Raw genomic sequence first — 22,972 nt, 5'->3', positions numbered from 1 at the left:
GTGTCATCATCATAGTCAGGAGGTCGTGTGCCTTTGGGAGGTTGAGTCAGACAGAGGGACTCCACAGAACAATGAACTGTGTGAAAATCTCAATCTTTTTTTAACCCTGTGTAACCCCCAATCAAAGTCCGACACGGCAGCCAGCGATGAGAGCTGGCTAAAAGAGAAAGAAATTATCGGTGAAAACACGATTTTAGGTGATGTCTTTATGCCATGCATTCAAATGTGAGTAAGCTATTATAACTACATCCTGTCTCTGCCTCCACACCCTAACACGTACATTAGTTCCTGAAAAATTGTACAAAACTCAGAGCATGATGCAAAGAGAGAGAGCAAGAGAGTGAGTGAGTGAGAAAGAGAGAGATCCTCTTTTAAAGTTTTACTGTTCCCGGGCAGGTTACCACAACAGAGAGATCAGTCTGAGAGTAGAAGAGGAAGACGAGGCAAGATCAAGGGGGGAAGCTAAGAGAAGATGCAGTTTTATACAAAGAGGCATTGATAATCTGACAGAAGTGGGAGTGATGTGGAACGTAGCCACTTTGCTTTTTTCATAGACATCAACTTATGCAGTTAAATCAATTTTTTTCAATTTCCAGTTTGTAAGGCTTGAAAATTGTTTAAGTTGGACCAAAGAAGAGAGCATCGGACGATCTGAATGTGGAAATATTCTGAAGTTGTTGTGACTTTTTAAACACTCATCTGGACATTGTTTTCCTCTTCACCATGAGAGCCACGTGGACTGTTCTGACACTGGGTGAGTCACATGTGGGATTAATTTGGACATGAATGGATTATCATCTGTTTCAAGAATGTAAAAGATATTATATTCTATTATCGTTTGCCACAAGAAACACTACAGATAAACCAGTGCTGTAACTTTCGTGATTACTTACTTAATTAAACATGAATTTATTAGTCATGTAAAAAGCATCTAATTTCCAAGTTATCGTCAAATAAGCTTTATTATACTTATTTTATATATGTAAACTATTTATTTTGTTAAATATTCAGCTCTCATTGGATAATGAAAAGTCCTCTGTCAACTATAAATTTAAATTGATAACTTTACTTTAGAAGTAGCACAGTTACGTAACAGCTTTAGTCTCAAAAACACATTTGAGAACAATCTTTAAGTGTTCGTTTGACTGAGAGTGAATTAAACACTATGATCTCATCTGCCAGCACTCGCATTATTTCTTACCAACCTGACCACAACCACCAGTCATCTAACCTCAGTGGAAGAACTCTGTTTTTATGCCACTAGCAACAAGAAGCAACACTGACACATTCTGATTTTCAAAATCCCCTGAATGTTTTTAATAGAACCAGGATTATTGAACACTAATCTAAGATTTATTCTCCTCTGTAAAAATCCCAACATATTATGTTTTAGACCACAGTTTTGTTATTTACTCTGTGCTAATCTGAAAGCCAAATTGTATAAATTAAAGTTCCTAATTACAAACTTTAATTTCTTTCAACGCTTTTATTTTATTATTAACCAGGCAGTTATTTTTTATTAACTATTCACCTAGATTGGATACACTATTAAGAGAAATCTCCTTCAGAAAATACGTTCTGAACAATACACATGTAATGCAACCAGACATCATCATAAATAATAAATAATATATAAGAAGAATATATTTAACATTAAGTTTTAAGGATTATCACTGGTAAAGCCCGTGAAGTGACCAGCATAAACATTTTCCCTTCCTGTTTTAAATACTCTGTATCACACCCACATAGTCATTCAGGAAGAACTGACAATGCAGTCAGAACTTTGAATACTGCATTATTATTCACAAGGCAAAGTACAGTATTCAAAATCGAGTTCTCCAGATAATTGTGTCAAAATTATCCTGATATATCTTATAGAAGGAGGAAATACACAGTGAGAAGAATTAGCTTTTTCAGCGTGTCCTTCTCAAAATTCATCATATCTCTGGCTCTATTGGTTTGACTTACTGAATTGTGAAATGTTTCTAAAACATCCTGTATCCTTTGATAATTGTAGTAATAGGTGAAATAGTCAAAATGTAATAGGCAGCAGTAATGAGTGACACTCGGTGCTTGTTTTTCAGCTTTGGTCCTTCCTCTTCTCACTGTCCAAACAGAAACATCCTGCGAAATGGGGTACAGCAGGGTTGACCAAAACTGTGTTGGTATGTAATAAAGCATAAATCCTTTAGAGACACACATATGCAACACATGTCCAGGTTCCTATTTAAAATGATTTTGTTCTTAATTTAACCACATCCTTTTAAGTTTTTTATTTGTTAACTAAAATTATTGTTGTTTTTAATTATTCTTGTTCTTTCTTCACGTAAATATCAATTTCAGTATCAAGCCAAGCATTAGTTCATGCTGTAATAAAATTTCATATTTCTCTTTCCTCGACAAAGATGTCAATGAATGTGCAGAGGCCCCTGAAATATGTGGAGAAAATGCAACCTGTTTCAACACAGATGGCAGCTACTACTGCCAGTGTCAGGAGGGTTTCAGGTCAAAAACTGTAAATTTTACTAATGAAGACTCTGTCAAATGTACAGGTAAATAGTCTTTAACTAGAAACGACAGACAATAAGATTTCCATTCTATTTATTTTCCTAAAATTGTTATTTTCTTATCTGTTTCAAAAAAGATATCAATGAATGTTGGGAAAACGATATCTGTGGACCCAATGCCACTTGTCAAAACATCATTTCCAACTACACCTGCAGCTGTCAAAATGGATTTGCCTCTTCTACTGGAGTGGAAATATTTCATGGCCGAGACAACGTCACATGCAGAGGTAACACAGTAACTTCCTGCACAATTGTGTTAGTTTGCTTTTCTATGCATTTACAGTGTTGCACATTATTATGCAAGTGATATTTTCTCAGATTTTCTTAAATGGTCAATGCAAATGATGGTTAGTGGTGGCCCAATAGTTGGTTCATGCACTCCAAGTCTCTGGAGGATCCTCCACCTTGAGGTTCCAGAGGCACCAGCAGCTGCAAATAACAGCTGGTCTCTTAATCCGATGAATTTGTCCAACAGAAACGTTCCTCATTATGCCTTTATCTGCACAAACCCATCTTTGTTCTGATCCAGCCACTAATCTCTTCACAGTACGATAACGCTTCAGTTTTTGTTAAATATCTAATGTTTTCATACCTTGTAATAAGGCATTACGCTATCTGATGATGTTCGTCAGCAGAGACATCTTTTCTCTTTCCCATATAGCTTGAAACCTGTGGCCTGCTTAATAATGTGGAACATCCTTCTTAAGTAGATTTCCTTTAATTGAGCTCACCAGACAAAATAATCAACCCAGCTCTCTGAAATTAATTATAGTGATTTAAAGATCCCTGACACACAATACCATCTATGAATTTAATAGCACAACAACAAATTTATCTTTGACACTTAAATCCAATTTAAATAATAATTTGGAGCATGGTGTAAGGTGAAACCTTATTTATGTTCACAAGTATTTTTACATTCCATCCCCCTTCTCACACAAACAGATATAAAGAGTTATTTTTATTTAATTTGCTAAAATCATTCATATTTTTGATCATTTCTCTTTTTTCACATGAATATCAATTTCAGTATTAAGTAAGCATTAGTTCATGCTACAATTACTTTTCATATTTCTCTTTCCTCGACAAAGATGTCAATGAATGTACAGACGACCCTGAAATATGTGGAGAAAATACAAACTGTTTCAACACAGATGGCAGCTACTACTGCCAGTGTCAGGAGGGTTTCAGGCCAAAAACTGTGAATTTTACTGCTCAAGATTCCAATTGTAAAAGTAAATAGTCTTTACTAGAAATGACAGACAATAAGATTTCCATTCTATTTTTATTCCTAAAATTGTTATTTTCTTATCTGTTTCAAAAAAGATATCAATGAATGTTTGGAAATCAAAGATATCTGTGGACCCAATGCCAATTGTCAAAACACAAATTCCAACTACACCTGCAGCTGTCAAAATGGATTTGCCTCTTCTACTGGAGTGGAAATATTTCATGGCCGAGACAACGTCACATGCAGAGGTAACACATTAACTTCCTGCACAATTGTGTTTGCTTTTCTTTGCATTTACACGTCTTCTACATTATTATGCAAGTGATATATTTTCTCAGATTATCTTAAATGGTCAATGCAAATGATGGTTAGTGGTGACCCAATAGTTGGTTCATGCACTCCAAGCCTCTGGAGGATCCTCCACCTTGAGGTTCCAGAGGCACCAGCAGCTTCAAATAACTGTTTGCTGCTTTGTAAGGGCATTTTAACAGCTGGTCTCTTAATCCGATGAATTTGTCCAACAGAAACGTTCCTCATTATGCCTTTATCTGCACAAACCCATCTTTGTTCTGATCCAGCCACTAATCTCTTCACAGTACGATAACGCTTCAGTTTTTGTTAAATATCTAATGTTTTCATACCTTGTCATACGGCACTACACTATCTGATGATGTTTGTCAGCAGAGAGATCTTTTCTCTTTCCTATATAGCTTGAAACCTGTGGCCTGCTTAATAATGTGGAACATCCTTCTTAAGTAGATTTCCTTTAATTGAGCTCACCAGACAAAATAATCAACCCAGCTCTCTGAAATTAATTATAGTGATTTAAAGATCCCTGACACACAATGCCATTTATGAATTTAATAGCGCAACAAAAAAAATTGTCTTTATGACACTTAAATCCAATTTGAATAATAATTTGGAGCATAGTGTAAGGTGAAAACATATTTGTGTTCTCAAGTATTTTTACATTCCATCCCCCTTCTCATACAGACAGATATAAAGAGTTATTTTTATTTAATTTGCTAAAATCATTCATATTTTTGATGATTTCTCTTTTTTCATATGAATATCAATTTCAGTATTAAGCCAAGCATTAGTTCATGCTACAATTACTTTTCACATTTTTCTTTCCCTCACAAAGATGTCAATGAATGTGCAGACGACCCTGAAATATGTGGCGAAAATACAAACTGTTTCAACACAGATGGCAGCTACTACTGCCAGTGTCAGGAGGGTTTCAGCTCAAAAGCTGTAAATTTTACTGCTGAAGACTCTGCCGAATGTAAAAGTAAATAGTCTTTATGATGAAAGAAAAACCAGTTGCATTATTTTCTTTGCATTTCATCTCCAAGTCAATTTTTTTCAACATTCTTTCCCTCTGCTAATACAGACACAGATAAATGTAAAGATGAAAAGGTTTGTGGTCTGAATGCATCATGTATAAACACACAAGGAATTTATTACTGCATCTGCAATGCTGGCTATGCACTGAAATCTGGAAAATCTAGCTTTTCTGGGCAGGAGGAGCAATGTGAAGGTGATGAATAGGAAATAATGTGACAAGATTTGCCCATTTAAAATCATTTTATCTTATCTTAAAATATTTTACCGGAATCAACTATTGAAATTATTTTTTCATCCTTGATTTGTTTCTATTTCAGACATATGTAAGATTGATGACACAATTTGTGGAAATGGATCCTGCCTCCATGAAGCCAGTGGCCATTACTGTGCATGCTCTGCAGGCTTTACTAACTACGGCAACAAAAAGGGTCGTTGTACTGGTAAGAATAGATTTTTTTTCTTTCTGAAAGACCAATACATACAGGTTTAGGGTTTATACTAAACAAATCACTTTCAATTATTTTCAGACATTAAACTATTGTTTTATTTTCTTAGAGCTTCACTGTGGTTTTTTCAAGGATATGAACAATCTTACGGAGGTAAATTCACAGCATGAATCTTTTTTTCTTTTTCAAAATCTGGTTTTCCTCTAATGTCTGAGTGTTCCTTTTGAATGTGATTTCTTTTTTTTTTTTGCATTCTTTTAGAAATTTGACATGGTTCAAAATGATACGAAGAAACTGAGTGAAAGTTGTCTGAAGCTCTCAGGAAGTGAAGATGCAAAGGAGCTCAATGGAGACGACTTACTAACGGTACAAATTGTTTTTAGAAGCAGCCTTTTAGAGACAACCCATCATGTCAGATGGTGTACAGCTATCTGTACAGCTGTGCTGCCAAATAAGTCAGTTCTCTGCCTGATTTTACATTAACCTTTAAAACATGTTTATTTTTTATTTTTTTCAATCTCTCTCCTCCTTTGACTGTAGCTTCTGCTCTCTGTGATCGACCAGCTCCTGTCTGCTGGATCTGTCAAAGGCAACAGGAAAATCTCCACATTTTTAGACGTGGTGGAACAAGTTTTAAGGTTCATTGGACCTTTAATTAAAACACCAGTAACTAAAAGATCCACCAATCACACAGGTGAGCCAGCAATTCATATGACTGCTTTCGAAACTAAATAAAAATATAAACACTCCTTCCCTTTTGCTTTTAATTACATCAGTCTGCCTCTTTAAAGTCCACATATCATGCAATTCATAGTTTTATCTATGATACAAATTATTTAATACCAATTTTCCACCAGAACTGGAGCTGCTGGTACATACTGGGTCGGTTATACCTCAAGAATTAAAGACTTTGTCGTCTAAACATGGTAAAGTGGATATCAAGATGAAAGAAGCTGCAGGAAATCTCTCATCTTATCCGGGTAAACAAAAATGTATATAAATAACACATTTAAAACACATTAATTTGAAACACTAAACCTGTGTTGTCCTGACATTGAAGGATTTACAACAGTTTCGCTGCTGAGCTATTCAAACCTGGAAGAATCTGCAAAAGGTTTCTATAGTGGGATGAAAAAGAATGAGAGCCAGAGCTTTAAGATAAACTCCAAAGTGGTGACTGTCATTGTTAGCAATACAGACACAAAACACCTGAACGAATCAGTCAATATAACTTTATATCACCTTGAAGTAAGAGACAGCCTATTTGTTTCTTTCTTCCATAACATTCACTTTTTTAAGATAAATGTGAAACTAATGCATTTCTCTGTTTCACAGTCAAATCAAACTCTCCACACCTGTGTGTTTTGGGATTCCTCTAAGGATGGAGGGGGGTGGTCTGATCGCGGCTGCAGTTTGGCGGAGTCCAACCCAAATTACACTGTGTGTTCCTGTAACCACCTGAGCAGCTTCGCTGTGCTCTTGGCCCTCTATGAGATAGAGGTTTTACTTTCTTTACTTCATAGTTATTCAGAACATAAAGTCACTCACATTTGAAAACCTAGTGCTTTAATTTTCCCCATTCTGTCTCCATACAGAGCACTTTTGAGTTGCTGCTGATCTCCTGGATAGGCCTGTCCCTTTCATTAATTTGCCTGTTCTTCTGCATCCTGACCTTCTCAATGATTCAGTCTATCAAAAGCCCAAGAACAACCATCCACCTTCACCTCTGCATCAGCCTTTTTATTGCAACTCTTATCTTTCTCGCTGGCATCTCTCAGACACAGAACAAGGTTAATGCTCTAATAGCTTGTTGTCTTAATAAAAAGTATCTTGAAAGTGTTTGCCTATAAAAATACATCAGAGAATCAAGCATTAAGACATACTACAGCTAAAGTGGTACTGAAAGTGCTTGCCACTCTAAATAGTTTTGTACTTATCCTGTTAGAACATATTGTCTCAGCAATAAGCTCTTTCCTATGTCTTGAACTCGTCTTGAAGTCATGCTTTTCACATGCTTCATCTCTACTCCCATTAGGTTGGCTGTGCAGTAGTTGCAGGGATGCTGCACTTCTTCTACCTGGCCGCATTCTGCTGGATGTGTCTGGAGGGAGTCCAGCTCTTCAGGATGGTGGTCCTGGTCTTCAACACCAACTTTAAAACCAGCTACATGATGGCAGGGGGCTACGGAGTTCCTGCTGCAATTGTTGCTGTCACTGCATTGATCAATAGAGATGGATACGGCACTAAGAAATAGTTAGCTTTTAATATTCCATCAACTAATATAAATCTCTTTTTTATTTTTGTCTCATTTTGTAATCATTTTCAAATTCTTAAAAAGTTAACCTGTTCAATAAAATATCAACTTGCATTTCAGTTGCTGGCTAAACTTGGATTTGATTTGGAGTGTCTATGGCCCTGTCTGTGTCATCATTACTGTAAGTTTTTACCAAAAACGTATTTATTTACTTTAAAAATTACATGGGAACCAACCTTATTTCCACTTAAATTTTTCTCATCATCCAGGTAAACATTTTCTTCTTCCTTATCACTGTGTGGAAGTTGGCCCAGAAGTTTTCAAGTTTAAACCCTGACCTGGATAGCTTGCATAAAATCAAGTAAGTTACCACTGTTCCACGTGTCAACCTGCAACTATCAAAAAGCTGAAAACTACTATGACACATGTTAGTCACATTTCTGCTGTAAAAGAACCTGTTTAACTTCCTTACTCACAAAACTAAATAAACGTGATTGCAACATTCTCTTTGATGTAAAAAAAAAAATGAAGTTCCTCATTTTTACCTGTGCATTTGTTGCCTCCTGCAGGGCGTTCACCATTACTGCAGTGGCTCAGCTCTGTGTACTCGGCATCACGTGGATCTCTGGGTGTTTCCAGTTAAACAAGAATACAATAGCAATGTCTTATCTCTTCACCCTTTTTGGCAGCCTTCAAGGTGTTATGCTCTTTGTCATGCACTGTCTATTTTCCAAACAGGTCAGTCATGCCCTTTGCTAAAGTAAACAAACGTCACGCTTCAGGTTTTCTACATCATCAGGGATCAAAGCTCAATCTCTTTTCTGATTTTAGGTGAGGGAAGAGTATGAAAACATTCTTTCTCAACTACGTGCACCTCGGAAGAGAGAATACTCTGAGTTCAACTACTCAAGCAAAGCTAATGTAAGCAGAAGTTTAAAATTTAATTCAATAGGAGTTACTGCTCATTAATGCACAGAGACGAAAGTTAAACTATGTCTTTAAAATGTTTTCAACATACAATTAAAACTAATGGAAATATTTAGATACAGTGTATTAAAAAAACTTTTTCTATTCTTTATCCTCACTGCTTGAAATTAAATCAGAATAAATATTTTCTGTTGCTTTAAGCCCAGAATTATTCATTCTGGATTAAAATAAGATGTGAAGTGAAGCATAGCGTTTGTTCTTGTTGTTTCAGAGACAGCAAAGCTTTCCTCGTAAATGTAATATGTTTTTAATTCTCATTGTTTGCATTTTAATCTTCAGGCGTCCAGAAGTACCCAGGACACGGGAGAGTCTCACATTTAACTGAGCGATATCTCCAGGACATCTCAGAATGTCATTTTTAAAATGAGCTCTGAGACCCACAGTGAAGTTTGGGGCCCCTCAGGGTGCGTGGCCCGTTGCTATTTTCACTTTGTCTTCTGCCTCCTGAAGCTCTTCTGCGCTGATTTAGCCTAACAACTCACTGTTATGCTGACAATCTGCCTTTCTCATTTGGAAACGGTGCAGATTTGTCTAAAGTACAGCCCCATCTATTGGTAATTAGGTATTGCTTATCAAAATAATTTCCTGCTTCTTAATAGTGACAAGACAGATTTAATGGCCATCGGACCCCACAGGACATTTGGCAGATATGTTCCTCAGTAGGTTTTTAAAGCTAAGTTTAACAAATCACTTTTTCACTCGGTCATATGTGATTTAATTTTATACTTATTGTTTTTGCTGCTTTTCTTGGTATTGTATCGGGGTTTTTTAACTCCTTGCTCAGCACTTTGAATGGCTTTATAAATAAAGTTATTATTATTATTGCTATTAATAGCTTTGGATTAAAGTCCAGCTAAAATATAGATATTAAAGCTTTGAACATGGCTTGTTTTGACAACTCAGACTGTCCATAATATCCTTTGATTTCATGGCAATATTTTTTTAACAGTGTTTTTGTAACTTGATAAATAATTTAATTTATTTAGGAAATGTACATACAAAAACATTATTTTTATATGAAAAATTATGTGTTCTTTTGCTCAAAATTACATGTTTGTAGAACTTAATCAGGCACGTCTACTAATGTAATTTGCTTCATTCAGGTACTTATTTCAATTAGCAAGGACAATCCAAAATATACTTATGTTGCAAGATCTTTTAAATCTTTGAGCTTAAGAAATCCAAATGAAATCCAAAACACAAACACAGATTTATCATTTGAATTTTTGCCTGTATTAGTGTATGGCTCCAAGGCCGCTGCATTTATTGCATCTGAATACATGGAAAAGAGTTGTTTATTCAGTGAGTTAATATGCTATTTGTCTTGAAACTGATCTTAGGTAAGTTCAGTTGTTATGGTCCTCTGAAATGGTAGCGCCGCTGTAACACATGGTTTTAGAGCACATTGCATATTTTACACTGATGCTGTTTATTTCTTGTTTACATATCTTTCTTTGTGTGAATTATTAAAATATGTATTTTAAATGTCATTTTTTTATTTGCAAAAATAAATGTAATCATATAAGTATATATATATATATATATATATATATATATATATATATATATATATATATATATATATATATATATATATATATATATATAACATTGCTGATGAATTCGAAGGTATTTCTTGACGTGGGTTGAAAAGCATACAGGAAATGGGAGACTTTCTCCTATTCCTTCCTGTTTATGTAAGATCAGGGACATGATGGTTCCTAGAACAACTCAAAGGTTTAGACAGAGACGAGCAATTAAATCATACAGAATTACTACATTCAGAAATTTGGTTTGTATTAAAGGTCAGGGCTGAATCTGGTTTCCATTGATCTTATTATTTTACAAAGACAATGCTAAGGCTGCATTCTATCATTGTATTATACAAAGTTTTATCGATGGCATCGCATTTGTTTATGAGACGTGTACTACGTGCTGTCAGGAATGAAAAAAAAAACATCTTATTGTAACAGAGCAAAAGAACGTAAGCAATATCCGCTTCTTACTACGAGTGCTGAACCATTTAGCAAGCAGTTAATCAATTGGAAAACAAGTGAGAGCAAGCTGAGATCCACTCTGCTCCATAAGATCATCAGACGAGATCAATAGATGGAAGGAATGCTTTTAGCAGAGAAGGAGGATGGAAAACGCAGATCCAGAAGGTTGTGATAAAACAGCTCTCTGAAGAGAGGGGGAGAGAAAGTAGGAACAGGCAAAAGAGAAACTGTTGGAGAGAAAAGGGAGGGGACAAGAGAAAATGAGAGGGAAGCAGTGATAACTCACTTAGCAAACAAGGCAACGTTGCTGATAAGGAACATATTCATCTGTTTCCACCATAAACAATCCAGGATTCATCCATTGCTATCTCTGGGTAAGTTTCGTTCATATTTTATTCCTTTTTGTACTTGTAAATAACATATTTATAAAAAACATTCCTTTTTTCATAGATAGCAGTTAAGATAGTTAGGAAGCAATAGTACAAGGAAATAACAGGTTTCTGCATGTCTCTAGAGGCAACGCTGGGAAAGCTGCCCGACCACTATGAACAAATGACACCAGAAACTGGGCAGAAATTCAAAATTCTTGGTTATGTTGATGTGTAAACTTTATATTTCATATTTTAAAAGATTCCAATATGCTATAACAGATAAGCTGTTATTCAAAACTGTATCTATGTTTTATGAATTATTTAGTACTGCATTCAAAATTCTAAAACTGATTTTGGAAAGAAGTATTTAATATTCACTCTTTATGTAAACAATTTCTAAAGAATCTTTTTATATCAGTGAGCAAGTTGTGACTATAAATTTCCTTGACTTCCATTTAATTTAAAAGCTTAGTTACACACTAAAATGCCTTTATTAGTGTGCAACACTAATATGCAACAGTTGACAAATATAAAATTATAAAAATATTTTGCGACATTGAAAGTATTGATTTGTTTTTTCCTTTGACATATAGTGGGGTGAAAACAGAGGTGAAACATTTTAATACAACGAAAGTAGTTCATTTAGATTCCCCCTTCATTTAAATTCAATAAATTTCAGTAATTAAAACAAAGGGGATTACAAAGGTGACAAAAATGGTTTGAAATGATGGAAATGAACAAAAGTAGAATTGAAGATAATTTGTCTTTTAAACAACAGAAAGAATAACAGTAAGAATTGCATATGGTTGATGAAACTAATGAAAATTAATGATTTTTCTGTTTATTTTAAAATATAACATAGTATCATTATTTAATAGTCTGCAAATGTGATGTTTTGAAGTAATTTAAGGCAAACTAGAATCCTTGAGGAATAAAATCTTTAGTTATATTACTGTTAAAATCTAGGTGAGTTTTTTCTCATAACAATTCCAATTACTTTTGTATTTTTCTGTAGATTACATTGACGATGACGACACCAAGTGTACCAATAAATGCATCTTTTCCTAATATGTCCGCTACCAACACCACTTCCTCTTCTGTCTCTAAACCTGATGGCTTGGGGATGTCTTTATTCACCATGCTATTTGGAGCCATCTCCAACCTCACTGCTCTGGGAATACTGGCTCGGTCCCGTGGCCGATTCAACCGCCAATCAAAAAAATCATTTCTGCTACTAACAGTGGCTTTACTTGTGGCTGACCTGTTGGGTCATGTGATTTTAGGTGCATTTGCACTGCATGTGCATTTGAACCCGGGGGTTTTACAGACTGGAGAACCCTTCTGTAACATCTTTGGAGCAAGTATGGTGTTTTTTGGTTTGTGTCCTTTGTTTTTTGGTTTTGCAATGGCAGTGGAACGCTGTGTGGCAATCACGCAGCCATTTTTTCATGTTTCTATGATTACAGCTGCTCATGCAAAGTTAGTGGTGCTATTTTTGTCAACCTTTGCACTAGTGCTGGCTCTGTCACCTTTTTTTTCAACAGGAAGCTATATTCTCCAATTTCCCAAAACATGGTGTTTCTTGCAGATTCATGGGTCTGCTGACACAACCCTAGTTTTAGTCTTTTCTTCTCTGGGTCTCTTTGCTCTGTTTTTTTCCCTGTTCTGCAACATTGTCAGTGGACTGGCACTGCTGCATGCAAGAATAAAGTCAAGAAATGGAAATACGACACCTTCCAGTAGCAGTGGACGTCGTGTATCAACAGCATCATCTGCCTCCTTGTTTTGCACACTGGACGTGGAGATGATGGTGCAACTCGCAGCAGTCACTGTGGTGTCTTGTGTCTGCTGGGGCCCCTTTCTGGTGTGTACTTCTCTTCCTTTAACTCCTGAGAATCTTACTATAAAGAGTTACACACATTTCAGTTGTTAGATGTTTGAGTCAATTAGAAGATTGCTTAAATCTTTCTGTCTTTATGTTTTTTCTGTCTTATAGATCCACATTTTCATGAAGCAGTTTAAGATGCATACTAAACCAGATCTGCTTGTTTTAATTGGCTTGCGCATGGCTGCCTGGAATCAGATTTTAGACCCCTGGGTTTATATCTTACTTCGAAGGAAAATGCTGACAAGACTTTGCTGTGGTCGCAACTATCAAGGCATACCAACATCCAGCAACTCCCTGTTAGAGAGCCGCAGAAATACAATTAAATTTCAATGACCCTCATCCCCTGACCTCTTTCATTTTGGACTGGCATCTTAAGTTATTTGCATTGCTTTTCACCCTGATTTAGTTTTTGTTTTGTTTTGCTTTATTTTTTGTAAGTTAATATATAAATGTTATTGTATTTTTCAGCATAGATTAACAGTACATAGATTGCATACCAAAGGCCTGCGCAGCGTGGAGTGAATAAGTGATGGAAGACAACCCAAGCAACATTTCACAACATTTTAGTTAGTAGTCTGGACCGGTGTTCTCATGATTTGTCCTACATTCAGTAGCAGCCTCCTGCAAATCTGGTGGTCGGGGCAGATTTTGTCCAATCAGAACAGAGAAATGTTTGACGGTCTCCGGGTTTAGCCAATCCGTGAGCTGTTGAACAAAACTCACACCCCCTAGTGGGCGGTGCTTAAATGGCAGCAGCTCTCTCCAATATGGAGTACAGAAAATAGCCTGATTCACCCCACATCTTATACTTTTCTCTTGGCTCTTTATTATCTCAGGGTTTATTATTATTTATAGCTTATTCGCAGATGCCAGCCCGCTATAATCTCTTACCCGTATTTTGAGCTGTAGCTTGAACTTAGCAAACTCCTCAGCACTTGACAGCTGCCGCGCTAACAACGATAAACCGCTACAAACACTTCAAAACTCCTGCTTTCCACCGAAACACAGCGTTGTGAACTGTTTTCAGCGCTCTTAACGGCGGGGGGACAAAGTCTTACAGCTTCAGTCAGAACAACAAAGTGAGCAGAGTTACTGGGTGAAAGGTGACGTCGCGGCAGAATATTTGACTCATAGGTAAGTTGTGTACAAATTTGAAGTTGTTTCCAGTGACTGCTTGTTTTATCTGGCGTGGCTCCAGGTATCTGTTGCCACTTAAGTACAACTTGGATACTTCTGTTGTACCTATAGTGTTAATCCAAAACATGCCCTAAAATTTAGTTAGCTATTTGTTTTTTGTCTAATAATAAGTAAAACAAGGTTTTCTGGGTGTATTTCTCTGTACCAGCCTGCGCTGCAGTACTTCAGCCCTTTAAGAAGAACCCATGTAGGCTTCAGATTAAACCACGTATTGTGTAAATCCCATCTTTCTTTTTTTTTCTTCTTCTTCTTTCTCTCCGTGACAAGAATGCACAATGCAGCGAGTGTGTCAGCCTCTCTGGGTTCTTTGGGACTGCTGCGTCTGGTTGGGGTGTCCTGGTCCTGGAGCCTGGCAGCAGGCCTAGGAGTATATCTGGGCACCAAAAGCTGGAAATACTTCTACATTGCAGCACGTACTGCAAAGAGAGACATCAAGTAAGTTAAATGCGTCCAAATTAAGTTGTGATGTTTCTGGAAGTGGATCTACAGTGCACTTAAATATTCCCTCTTCTTCTTCTCTCATTTGAATCAGTGGCCTCTATGTGCTGCTGAGGGTGAAGCTGGCTTTGTGGCGCTACATGCGCAATGGAAGCAGTATTCTTTCCATCTTCGCCCAGACCGTGAAACACCACCCAAATAAACCGGCACTGATCTATGAAGCCACAGGGGAAACATGGACCTTCACCCAGCTGGATGAAATCTCTAATGCTGTAGCTCATTGGGCAAGAGGTCAAGGATGGGTCTCTGGGGATGTGGTGGCCCTCTTTTTGGAAAGCAGGCCGTTACATGTGGCGTTGTGGCTTGGCTTGGCAAAAATTGGGGTAGAAGCTGCTCTTATTAACTTCAGCCTCCGCTGTGATCCTCTACTGCACTGCATTGGGGTATCAGGGTCACGGGCCATAGTGTTCGGAGCCGAGCTGGCTGATGGTAAGTATGATTAATCTAACCATTTATATAATCTGTATTGTTCTGAAGGATTTCATAAAACTTGAATAGCACATTTCTTGAAGTAGGTGTGATATCAAGAGTTTTCAAAAGAGTACTATGCCTGAATAGTTTATTTTCTTTCAAACAGCTATAAAAAGTATCATTTTATGATGTTTTTCTCTCAACCTGCGTTAAAAACTTGTTAAAAGCTGGGACTCCCAAAACACACCAAAATGGATGGACTATTTTTCAAAAATATTCTTTGACATTATTGCCCTGTACGTTTTCCATATGTTAAAACAAAATTTAACATGTATAATTTTTGCAGGTTAATAAAACAACTATATTTCTATTTGTGGAATAAAAAGTGACGTTAACAATGATAACGGTTGATTTTAAAATTCTTTAAGACAAATTATACTTGTTGCCTGTTGGGCAGTGTGTGCAGAGACATTTTATAAAAGAGAGAATAGTTTTAAATGTAAATTTGATGGACATCATTTTATTCTTGTATTCAGATGTATACACTTAAACAGCTGTGCACAGTTTATATCAATATGTTGCTGGTATTTTTACTTGTTTACTTGTGCTTCCTGGTGTTTTACAATATTCAAGATCAATATATACTCTGCACGAACAAAGAAATTAGTTATTTTTTTTAAATTCAGCAAGAACAAAGTTTTTGTGAGCAAGGACATTTTGTATTTTACAAGAACTCGCGTAAAGGACTCCCTCAAAGTCTTCATGAATCTCTTCCACAGCCACTTTATATTTCTCTGACTCCACACAAGAAAGAACGACCAAATTAGGGTTTCGGGAGCGGAATGATGTAATCTCATTCTTACAACTCTGGGAGAGACAACACCTTTCTCTGCACTTACAGAAAATGGATTGTCTTTTATGTGAATGGTGTTTAAATATCAACTTTTGAAAGTAAAGATCACTAGCTATTAATGTTTATTTTAATTGGTTGTTTCAGCTTGTATAAAAGAGATTCTGTTGTAGTAACTGGACTTTTAACTTAAGCTGTATTGTGATAATTATTGTTCAGTACAAAAAAAAAAAAATATATATATATATATATATATATATATATATATATATATATATATTCTGTCCCTTTTTCGCCGCTCCAGATGCAATAATCATCAATTATGTAAATTATGTAATAAAACAGATCAGAAAACATCTGATCTGTATATATATATATATATATATATATATATATATATATATTCTGTCCCTTTTTCGCCGCTCCAGTTGCAATAATCATCAATTATGTAAATTATGTAATAAAACAGATCAGAAAACATTCTGCCTTGAAATAAAACCAGAGTTTACCCATATAATTATTCACCAGTAAGATTGTAGTTTAATGTTGTGATTAAAACCTATTTTATTTTGATTAAAGGTAGAAGTTTTGTGGGCCATTAAAGCATATGCTCATGTATGAAATTAGTAGTTTTTGGAATGCATGTAAAAAAATATTCCCCTCCATGTAATTCAAACATAGTGCTAATTCTTAACCCTCAACAATGAGTCCTCAGTATGTTGTTTATAATAAATGCATAGCAAATTATGTTTATGTATATTTCACATGATCATATTAAGTTCTCAAAACTGCACCCAAAGGGTGAATGAAAAGCTGTACTTGTGGGGATGTTGAGTAATCACTTAAATGTGTATTTTCCAGATTGTATCAAAAGGAGAACACACAGGCTCACTGATGGTTGATATACTCTGGGTGGTTGCATATTTTATTTTATACAGTTATGTTTTAAAACCTGCAGGGTGATTCTTTTGTATACCGTTAGAATATAAAACCTGAAATATGGAGATGACTTGTGCTCTGGCATGTCTGAACCTGCCGTGCGTGTTAGCGTTGCCTTGAGAATTCCATTTATGCATCCTTAAGTTAGATTACATGCCTTTTTGTTTGTGCTGTGAAATTTCCAGCTTTGTTTTAATTTATCTGTAGAAAAACAACCACTGAAAGCAGATTTGGAGCAGTTTCAGACTTGTACTAAAAATTAACCCTATAGTGCCTAGCTTGACCTACCTGGATTTCACACATTCCCTATTTGTATTATTTATGATGGATTTTTATGGTAATATGTTTATTATATTATTCAAACTCATGTAAGCCTGAAAAAAAAAAACATCTAAGATTTTTTTTATTTTGCAGAATATATTAATGTAGTAACTGAACAGTCCTGACAACATGGCAGTGTTTGTTTGTTTGATTTACTTGGTTATATCTTATAATTCTTAATTCTCCATCAGATTCAATGTCAGGGCTACCAGTCAATAGATGCAGACGTCTCTATTGTTTGGTCTTTGGCACTGGTACCACACACTTTCCCCATCCTCGGGCTCAGGTTGAACATAGATCCCATGATGCCACACTGTTGATCTGCACAGCACCTTTGGAGTCAGTTCTACCCAGACCTGCAGCCTTGATCTTTACTTCTACACTTTGTCTCCTGAAGTGTAGAAGTAAGTTGGAGGTGGAGGCGAGCGGCTGTGGGATGGAGTCCTTTGAAGTGAGGAGACTGGATGGTGTCTAAAAGCTGAAAAGTATGAAGTCCTGAGAATAGAAACAGACAGTTGTCACAGAGGGTGGAGGTGACGGCTCAGGGACTGGTGGGTGACTGACCAGACTTGTTAACAAACTGGTTCCAGTCTTTCACCTACCCTATGTCTCATAAGGCCTGGGGCCTTGGTTTGTTGCCAGTGTAATCATTTATCATTTTAAGAGGCACCGCTGTGGGTTGCCTTAAATGTGGGCCTGTTTTCCCATATCCTGCAGAGGAAAGAGGGGCTGTTACACTGAAGCTTGCAATTGCATGTTTCTTCCTGGTTAGCATTGGCTTTGGTTCCCTTTTCAAAGAGCTACACATTAATGAATGTGTTATCATTGTGTCAACAGTTGGCTAATATACGTTATCTAAAACTGAACAAGCTGAACTTTAAAATCTCAAACATCTCTCATATATTTGTTGGAAACTATTTCTAAAAAGGTTGGGCAGCCATCTTGGAATCTTAAATAAAAAGTGCACAGGGCATCTGTAATTCTTGAATCCTCCACTAGAGGACAGAAAGCAAGTATATCGTTTAAATTAAAAGAGCAGTTTTGTTGTTTGTTTTTTTTATGGAATGAAGTAACCTTGTTACAGAGATCTCTGAAATATGTATCAAATATGATTCATATAGCATTAAATTTACTGCATGTTCTCACACAGTTGAGATATCTTCTGTTGACTTCTGTTGCCTTCTCGCATCTTTGTCTTCATGATCAGCCATGATGGAGATCAACTCATCCATCAGCCAGTCCATGGTGCGCTTTTGTACAGGGGACCTCAGCGCAGAACGTCTGACAGCTCTGAATGCTCAACCTCTGGACCCAGTTTTAGCCACTGCATCAAGACACCCGCCTTCACCTTGTGTTCCCTCAAAAGGCATGAATGGTTAGTAGGGATCAACCCAAGTTATTTCTGTTTTTATCACCAACATGACTAATTTCTCTAGTGTAAGAAATCTTCTCAGTAAACCTTCTTGGTGAAAAATCATAATGCTCTTTATGGTTAATCAATTACCAATACTTGCACTACTTATTGCGTTTGTGCAAAATCTCTTGCCATCTTCAACCAGCATCTTTTGCTTTTGACCTCTTGTTGATGCCCTCATTTTACACCAGAATACATTAATCTCTGCAAAAGCTGTGTGCTTCCTGACCGATATGACCACTGCACATCTGTAGTGTTTGTATTTTTTTAGAATTTTAGTAGATGAATATGGCACCCACAGGAGTTTGCATCCCAAGATGGAGACCCCTTCCTGACTATTTTAGAATGTGTTCCCCCCTGGTTTTAACTGCAGATGCATCTGCACTTATATTACGTCTGATTACATAAGCATAGAATGTCTGCAGGTTTCTTCTTTCACCCATGTGAACTCCTCCTGTATGACTGAAACTTCTATGTGGTAAAAATATTTGAAGTTAATTTTTGAGTCCACTTTTAAATAAAAGCATGCAATTGAAGGATTTTTTAAAATCTTATATAATGTGGGGGGGTTTTCTGCAAACAAAATAAAAAGAAAGATTCCAAAAAGAAAACCCATGCAACACTGTACTAGTCAAGTCTACGCTTTAAGAGGTGAGAGGTTGTCCTAAGCAGCCTTTAGTCATTTATAGAAAGGACTTTCTGCACTGCATGCAGATCGAGAGTAAAATAAGATGTGTAGATCTCCTTTGGGTCATGCCTTATTTATTTGAGCTGTGAAAATGTGACTCTGCTAACGGACCAATTATATTTTTATCTGATCAGATCTACTCTGTTCACTTGTTTTTTGTTGGCTTGTTTTTTCTTATTTTAGGTGTGAGTTTGCCACATTTATTCAAAGTGAATGAAACAAATGAATTATTTTGGTTGCAAAATTAGCGTTGATCACAAACTTCTGCCAGATGACATTTGAATATGTTTCAGTTCAAGTTTTGTGTATGCAGTTTTGAAAGTTGAGACCTGAGTGCTGTTTGTACTTTTCACAGATAATTTAATCCAAAAATCTGAACATGAGCTTCTCTGTGGCAGCTATACAGAGGGCTACTATATTTAGTGTTTTCAAGTCAAGCAAAATGTTTCTTTTATGTTTGTTTTACAGTCAAATGGCTAAATTTAATTTCCCTCAAATGTTAAATAAATTATATTGACGTTGACAATGGAAATAAATGTCATAAATTGGGTTGTAACTTTGAAATAATATCTGCAATGTTGCATTATCTTCTCCAGACCGCCTGTTTTATATTTACACTTCTGGAACCACAGGACTTCCCAAAGCTGCCATTGTGGTCCACAGTCGGTATGTTTTAACAACCTACTGCTCACCACAAACCCTTGCTGTTAAGAGGTTGTTGTTGTTTTTTTTTACTATTCCTGTACTGTGAATGAGAACATCTGAAAATCTATTTTGTCTGTATAACAGCTACTACAGAATAGCTGCCTTTGGGTATTTTGCCTTTCGCATGCATCCTGATGATGTCATCTATGACTGCCTGCCCCTGTATCACTCTGCAGGTAAGTGATCCTCACCGTCTGTATTGAATTAATCCACATTCAGATCAATTGTTGAATTTTGTTACTTAAAGACTTTCCGTCGGTGTCAGGTAACATCATCGGAATTGGTCAGTGTCTTATCCATGGTCTCACTGTGGTAGTGAAAAGAAAATTCTCTGCCAGTCGCTTCTGGGAAGATTGCATTAAGTACAACTGCACTGTAAGAGCTACAGTTTGAGCAATATTCAAACGTACCACATTTTAATGGGTAATTAGCTTAAACAAGAGAACCTTTGATGACTTTGCCTCACAGGTGGTTCAGTATATTGGGGAAATCTGTCGCTACCTTCTGTCACAGCCGGTCCGGCCATCCGAGAAGGGCCACAGAGTTCGCCTGGCGGTGGGGAATGGTCTGCGCCCCAGTGTGTGGGAAGCCTTCACAGAGCGATTTGGGGTGGGGCAGATCGGGGAGTTTTATGGAGCAACTGAGTGCAACTGCAGCATTGCCAACATGGATGGCAAGGTCGGCATTCACTATGTTGTCTCTTTCCGCATAAAATTTGAATTGGATATGGGTTGTATACTTTAGCTGAATATGTTCTGCCAGGTGGGAGCCTGTGGATTTAACAGTCGCATTCTGCCCTATGTGTACCCCATCCGGCTGGTGAAGGTTAATGAGAAAACCATGGAGCTAATTCGGGACAGCCGTGGTCTCTGTGTTCCTTGCAGCCCTGGTAATAAAATGTTTTAATGCTATCACAAGTCTGTCTAATACAGTTTGAGTCTTTTGTTCTGTACTGAATGTACACAATTAAAATCCTCCATGCTTTACAGGGGAACCAGGGCTTCTGGTAGGTAGTATAAACCAGAAAGACCCATTACGGCGCTTTGACGGCTATGCCAACCAAGATGCTACAAAGAAGAAGATTGTTCAAAATGTCTTCAGGAAAAATGATTCTGCATATTTATCAGGTTAGCACTTTATGTCGTCTAAAAGCAAAACTTCGTTTTTTGTCAGCACACAGTGTGATGTGACCAGTTAGCTATTCACAAACATTATGTCGCGTTTTTAGTTGCAGCTAATTAGTCTTTCACTTACTCCAGGAGACGTACTGGTGATGGATGAACTGGGCTACATGTATTTCCGTGACCGGAGTGGGGACACCTTCCGCTGGCGAGGAGAAAACGTCTCCACCACTGAGGTGGAGGGCATACTCAGCAATGTTCTGGATCAAACCGATGTGGCTGTGTACGGCGTAGCAGTGCCAGGTGAACTGAAGGATCTTTTCGTATTGCAACCACTTCCTGCTCTTTCCCCATTAATCTTATTGCTGTCAATTTTGTGTTAGGTGTGGAAGGTAAAGCAGGCATGGCTGCCATCGCAGATGCTACAGGGAAGTTTGACTGCGATAGTTTCTTGCAGAAGATTCAGCGATCACTTCCTACTTATGCCCGCCCAGTGTTCCTGCGAATCTCCCCACAGGTAGACACCACAGGTAAAATAACCCAGCATTTTCTCTCTGTAAAAAAAAAATAAAATAAAATAATCGCTGACAATTCCTTGTTAATGAAACATAATATATCCAAACATGCATGTATAGGTACATTTAAAATCCAAAAGACCAGACTCCAGAGGGAGGGATTCGACCCACGGCTGACAACTGACCAGATCTACTTTTTGAACGCTCGAGCTGCCCGTTACGTTCCAGTGGACGAGGAGCTTTACAACTCCATAGTGGAGGGAAGAATGTCTCTATGACGTGGGTGGCCATAGCAGTGCTGTCCAAGTGCCTCAGTCAGACAGGTTTATCAGGCGCCAGAGGGAAACACATTGAGAAGTGCATGCAGCAGTGTCTGGATCATTCAGTTTTGGTGCAACACAGTTTTGGCTGTTCAGTTTTCAGGAAATGGTGTTAAGAGGACTATTTACATCCAGTACTGTTACACATGAGTTTAAACACTGTATAAGTAACACACTATGACATAATGTGGTGGTATTTGTTCTTTAACAGATCCTTTTTAATCACAAAATGAACATTTCAAATCGCTTTTGAGGAGCGTCGTACATAGAATAGATTTCATTCTCAGCTAATTTGAAGGACATGTTACATTAATGGTGTTAGAATATAACTTGTAGTATTAAGTGAAACTTTGTTATAGAGTATTTACCCATCTAGGAAATCCTAAATGCTGCTAGGTTTTACTGTGTAGGTTTACCTATGTTACTCTGGCTTGTTTTAATGAGGTTGAAAAACCTGATTTTAACAGGCAGTATGAATGCCTACAAGTTCAAAACCGTACTAACCTCAACATAACCATAACATCTATTGTGATTTTTTTTTAATGCAATGAATTACTAAACCTGCTTGTCAGATGTGAACAACACTGTTGAACCACAGCACAGAATTTTTATTATAGAATGTGCCTTTTATTAAACATTAGATCTATTTCACATTTTATGCTTTTAACGAAAAGGATTTAAAATAAATTGTCAGCAGAGAAGCTAAGTTGCACATTTTGACTGTTTTTATGTAACAAATCTGGGTGATTTTGCATAAGTGTTGAGGTTTGTGAGGTGCAACCTCAAATTCTTTGTTTTGCTGTAACGCTAATAAACTATTTCAAAGTGTTTGCTTCATTCAATTTAATCTATTTGAAATTTATTTTGTAACCATATTTGCAAAAAGAAAAGAGAATCTTAATCCG

General features: G+C 36.8%; 2 protein-coding genes across 5 annotated transcripts; both read left to right on the top strand.

Moving 5' to 3' along the window:
* Positions 1-329: 329 nt before the first annotated feature.
* On the top strand, positions 330-10,301 carry LOC122821594 (adhesion G protein-coupled receptor E1). Of its 4 annotated transcripts, XM_044099660.1 has the most exons (21): positions 330-754; positions 2,085-2,165; positions 2,406-2,552; positions 2,645-2,794; positions 3,894-4,046; positions 4,943-5,089; positions 5,192-5,338; positions 5,463-5,585; positions 5,701-5,744; positions 5,853-5,957; positions 6,132-6,285; positions 6,449-6,571; positions 6,652-6,839; positions 6,927-7,091; positions 7,187-7,381; positions 7,627-7,844; positions 7,966-8,026; positions 8,115-8,206; positions 8,415-8,583; positions 8,677-8,766; positions 9,112-10,301. In XM_044099660.1, exons 1-21 carry the CDS (start codon positions 724-726, stop codon positions 9,151-9,153), a joined length of 2,625 nt encoding a protein of 874 aa, XP_043955595.1. In that variant the 5' UTR covers positions 330-723; the 3' UTR covers positions 9,154-10,301. The 4 variants fall into 4 exon arrangements, with proteins under 4 accessions (XP_043955595.1, XP_043955596.1, XP_043955597.1 ...); XM_044099661.1 differs by lacking the exon at positions 2,645-2,794; XM_044099662.1 differs by lacking the exons at positions 4,943-5,089; positions 5,192-5,338 and having other exon boundaries at positions 333-754.
* An 833-nt stretch (positions 10,302-11,134) lies between these two features.
* On the top strand, positions 11,135-22,909 carry slc27a1a (solute carrier family 27 member 1a). The gene is made up of 15 exons (XM_044099648.1): positions 11,135-11,203; positions 12,216-13,064; positions 13,197-14,222; positions 14,553-14,720; positions 14,818-15,212; positions 18,512-18,679; positions 20,003-20,072; positions 20,196-20,287; positions 20,377-20,486; positions 20,580-20,789; positions 20,874-21,000; positions 21,101-21,238; positions 21,371-21,535; positions 21,616-21,762; positions 21,868-22,909. The coding sequence occupies exons 4-15, from the start codon at positions 14,554-14,556 to the stop codon at positions 22,023-22,025; spliced, it is 1,947 nt and encodes a 648-aa protein (XP_043955583.1). The 5' UTR covers positions 11,135-11,203; positions 12,216-13,064; positions 13,197-14,222; position 14,553; the 3' UTR covers positions 22,026-22,909.
* The last annotated feature ends 63 nt before the right edge of the window (positions 22,910-22,972 follow it).

This window comes from Gambusia affinis, linkage group LG19 (genome assembly GCF_019740435.1).
Source record: "Gambusia affinis linkage group LG19, SWU_Gaff_1.0, whole genome shotgun sequence".
NCBI classification, from domain to species: domain Eukaryota; kingdom Metazoa; phylum Chordata; class Actinopteri; order Cyprinodontiformes; family Poeciliidae; genus Gambusia; species Gambusia affinis.
The sequence above is the reverse complement of the archived record's forward strand: the minus strand, read 5'-3'. Positions and strand labels throughout refer to the sequence as shown.

What these genes read in the sequence shown, in the direction of transcription:
- LOC122821594 (XM_044099660.1), top strand. Translation starts at nt 724, where the DNA reads ATGAGAGCCACGTGGACTGTTCTGACACTGG. An exon ending in GCAGGAGGAGCAATGTGAAG is followed by an intron (nt 5,339 to 5,462) that starts GTGATGAATAGG and finishes TTTCTATTTCAG; the next exon opens with ACATATGTAAGATTGATGAC. An exon ending in TAACTTTATATCACCTTGAA is followed by an intron (nt 6,840 to 6,926) that starts GTAAGAGACAGC and finishes TCTGTTTCACAG; the next exon opens with TCAAATCAAACTCTCCACAC.
- slc27a1a (XM_044099648.1), top strand. Translation starts at nt 14,554, where the DNA reads ATGCACAATGCAGCGAGTGTGTCAGCCTCTCTGGGTTCTTTGGGACTG. An exon ending in TCCCTCAAAAGGCATGAATG is followed by an intron (nt 18,680 to 20,002) that starts GTTAGTAGGGAT and finishes TATCTTCTCCAG; the next exon opens with ACCGCCTGTTTTATATTTAC. An exon ending in GCCCCTGTATCACTCTGCAG is followed by an intron (nt 20,288 to 20,376) that starts GTAAGTGATCCT and finishes CGTCGGTGTCAG; the next exon opens with GTAACATCATCGGAATTGGT.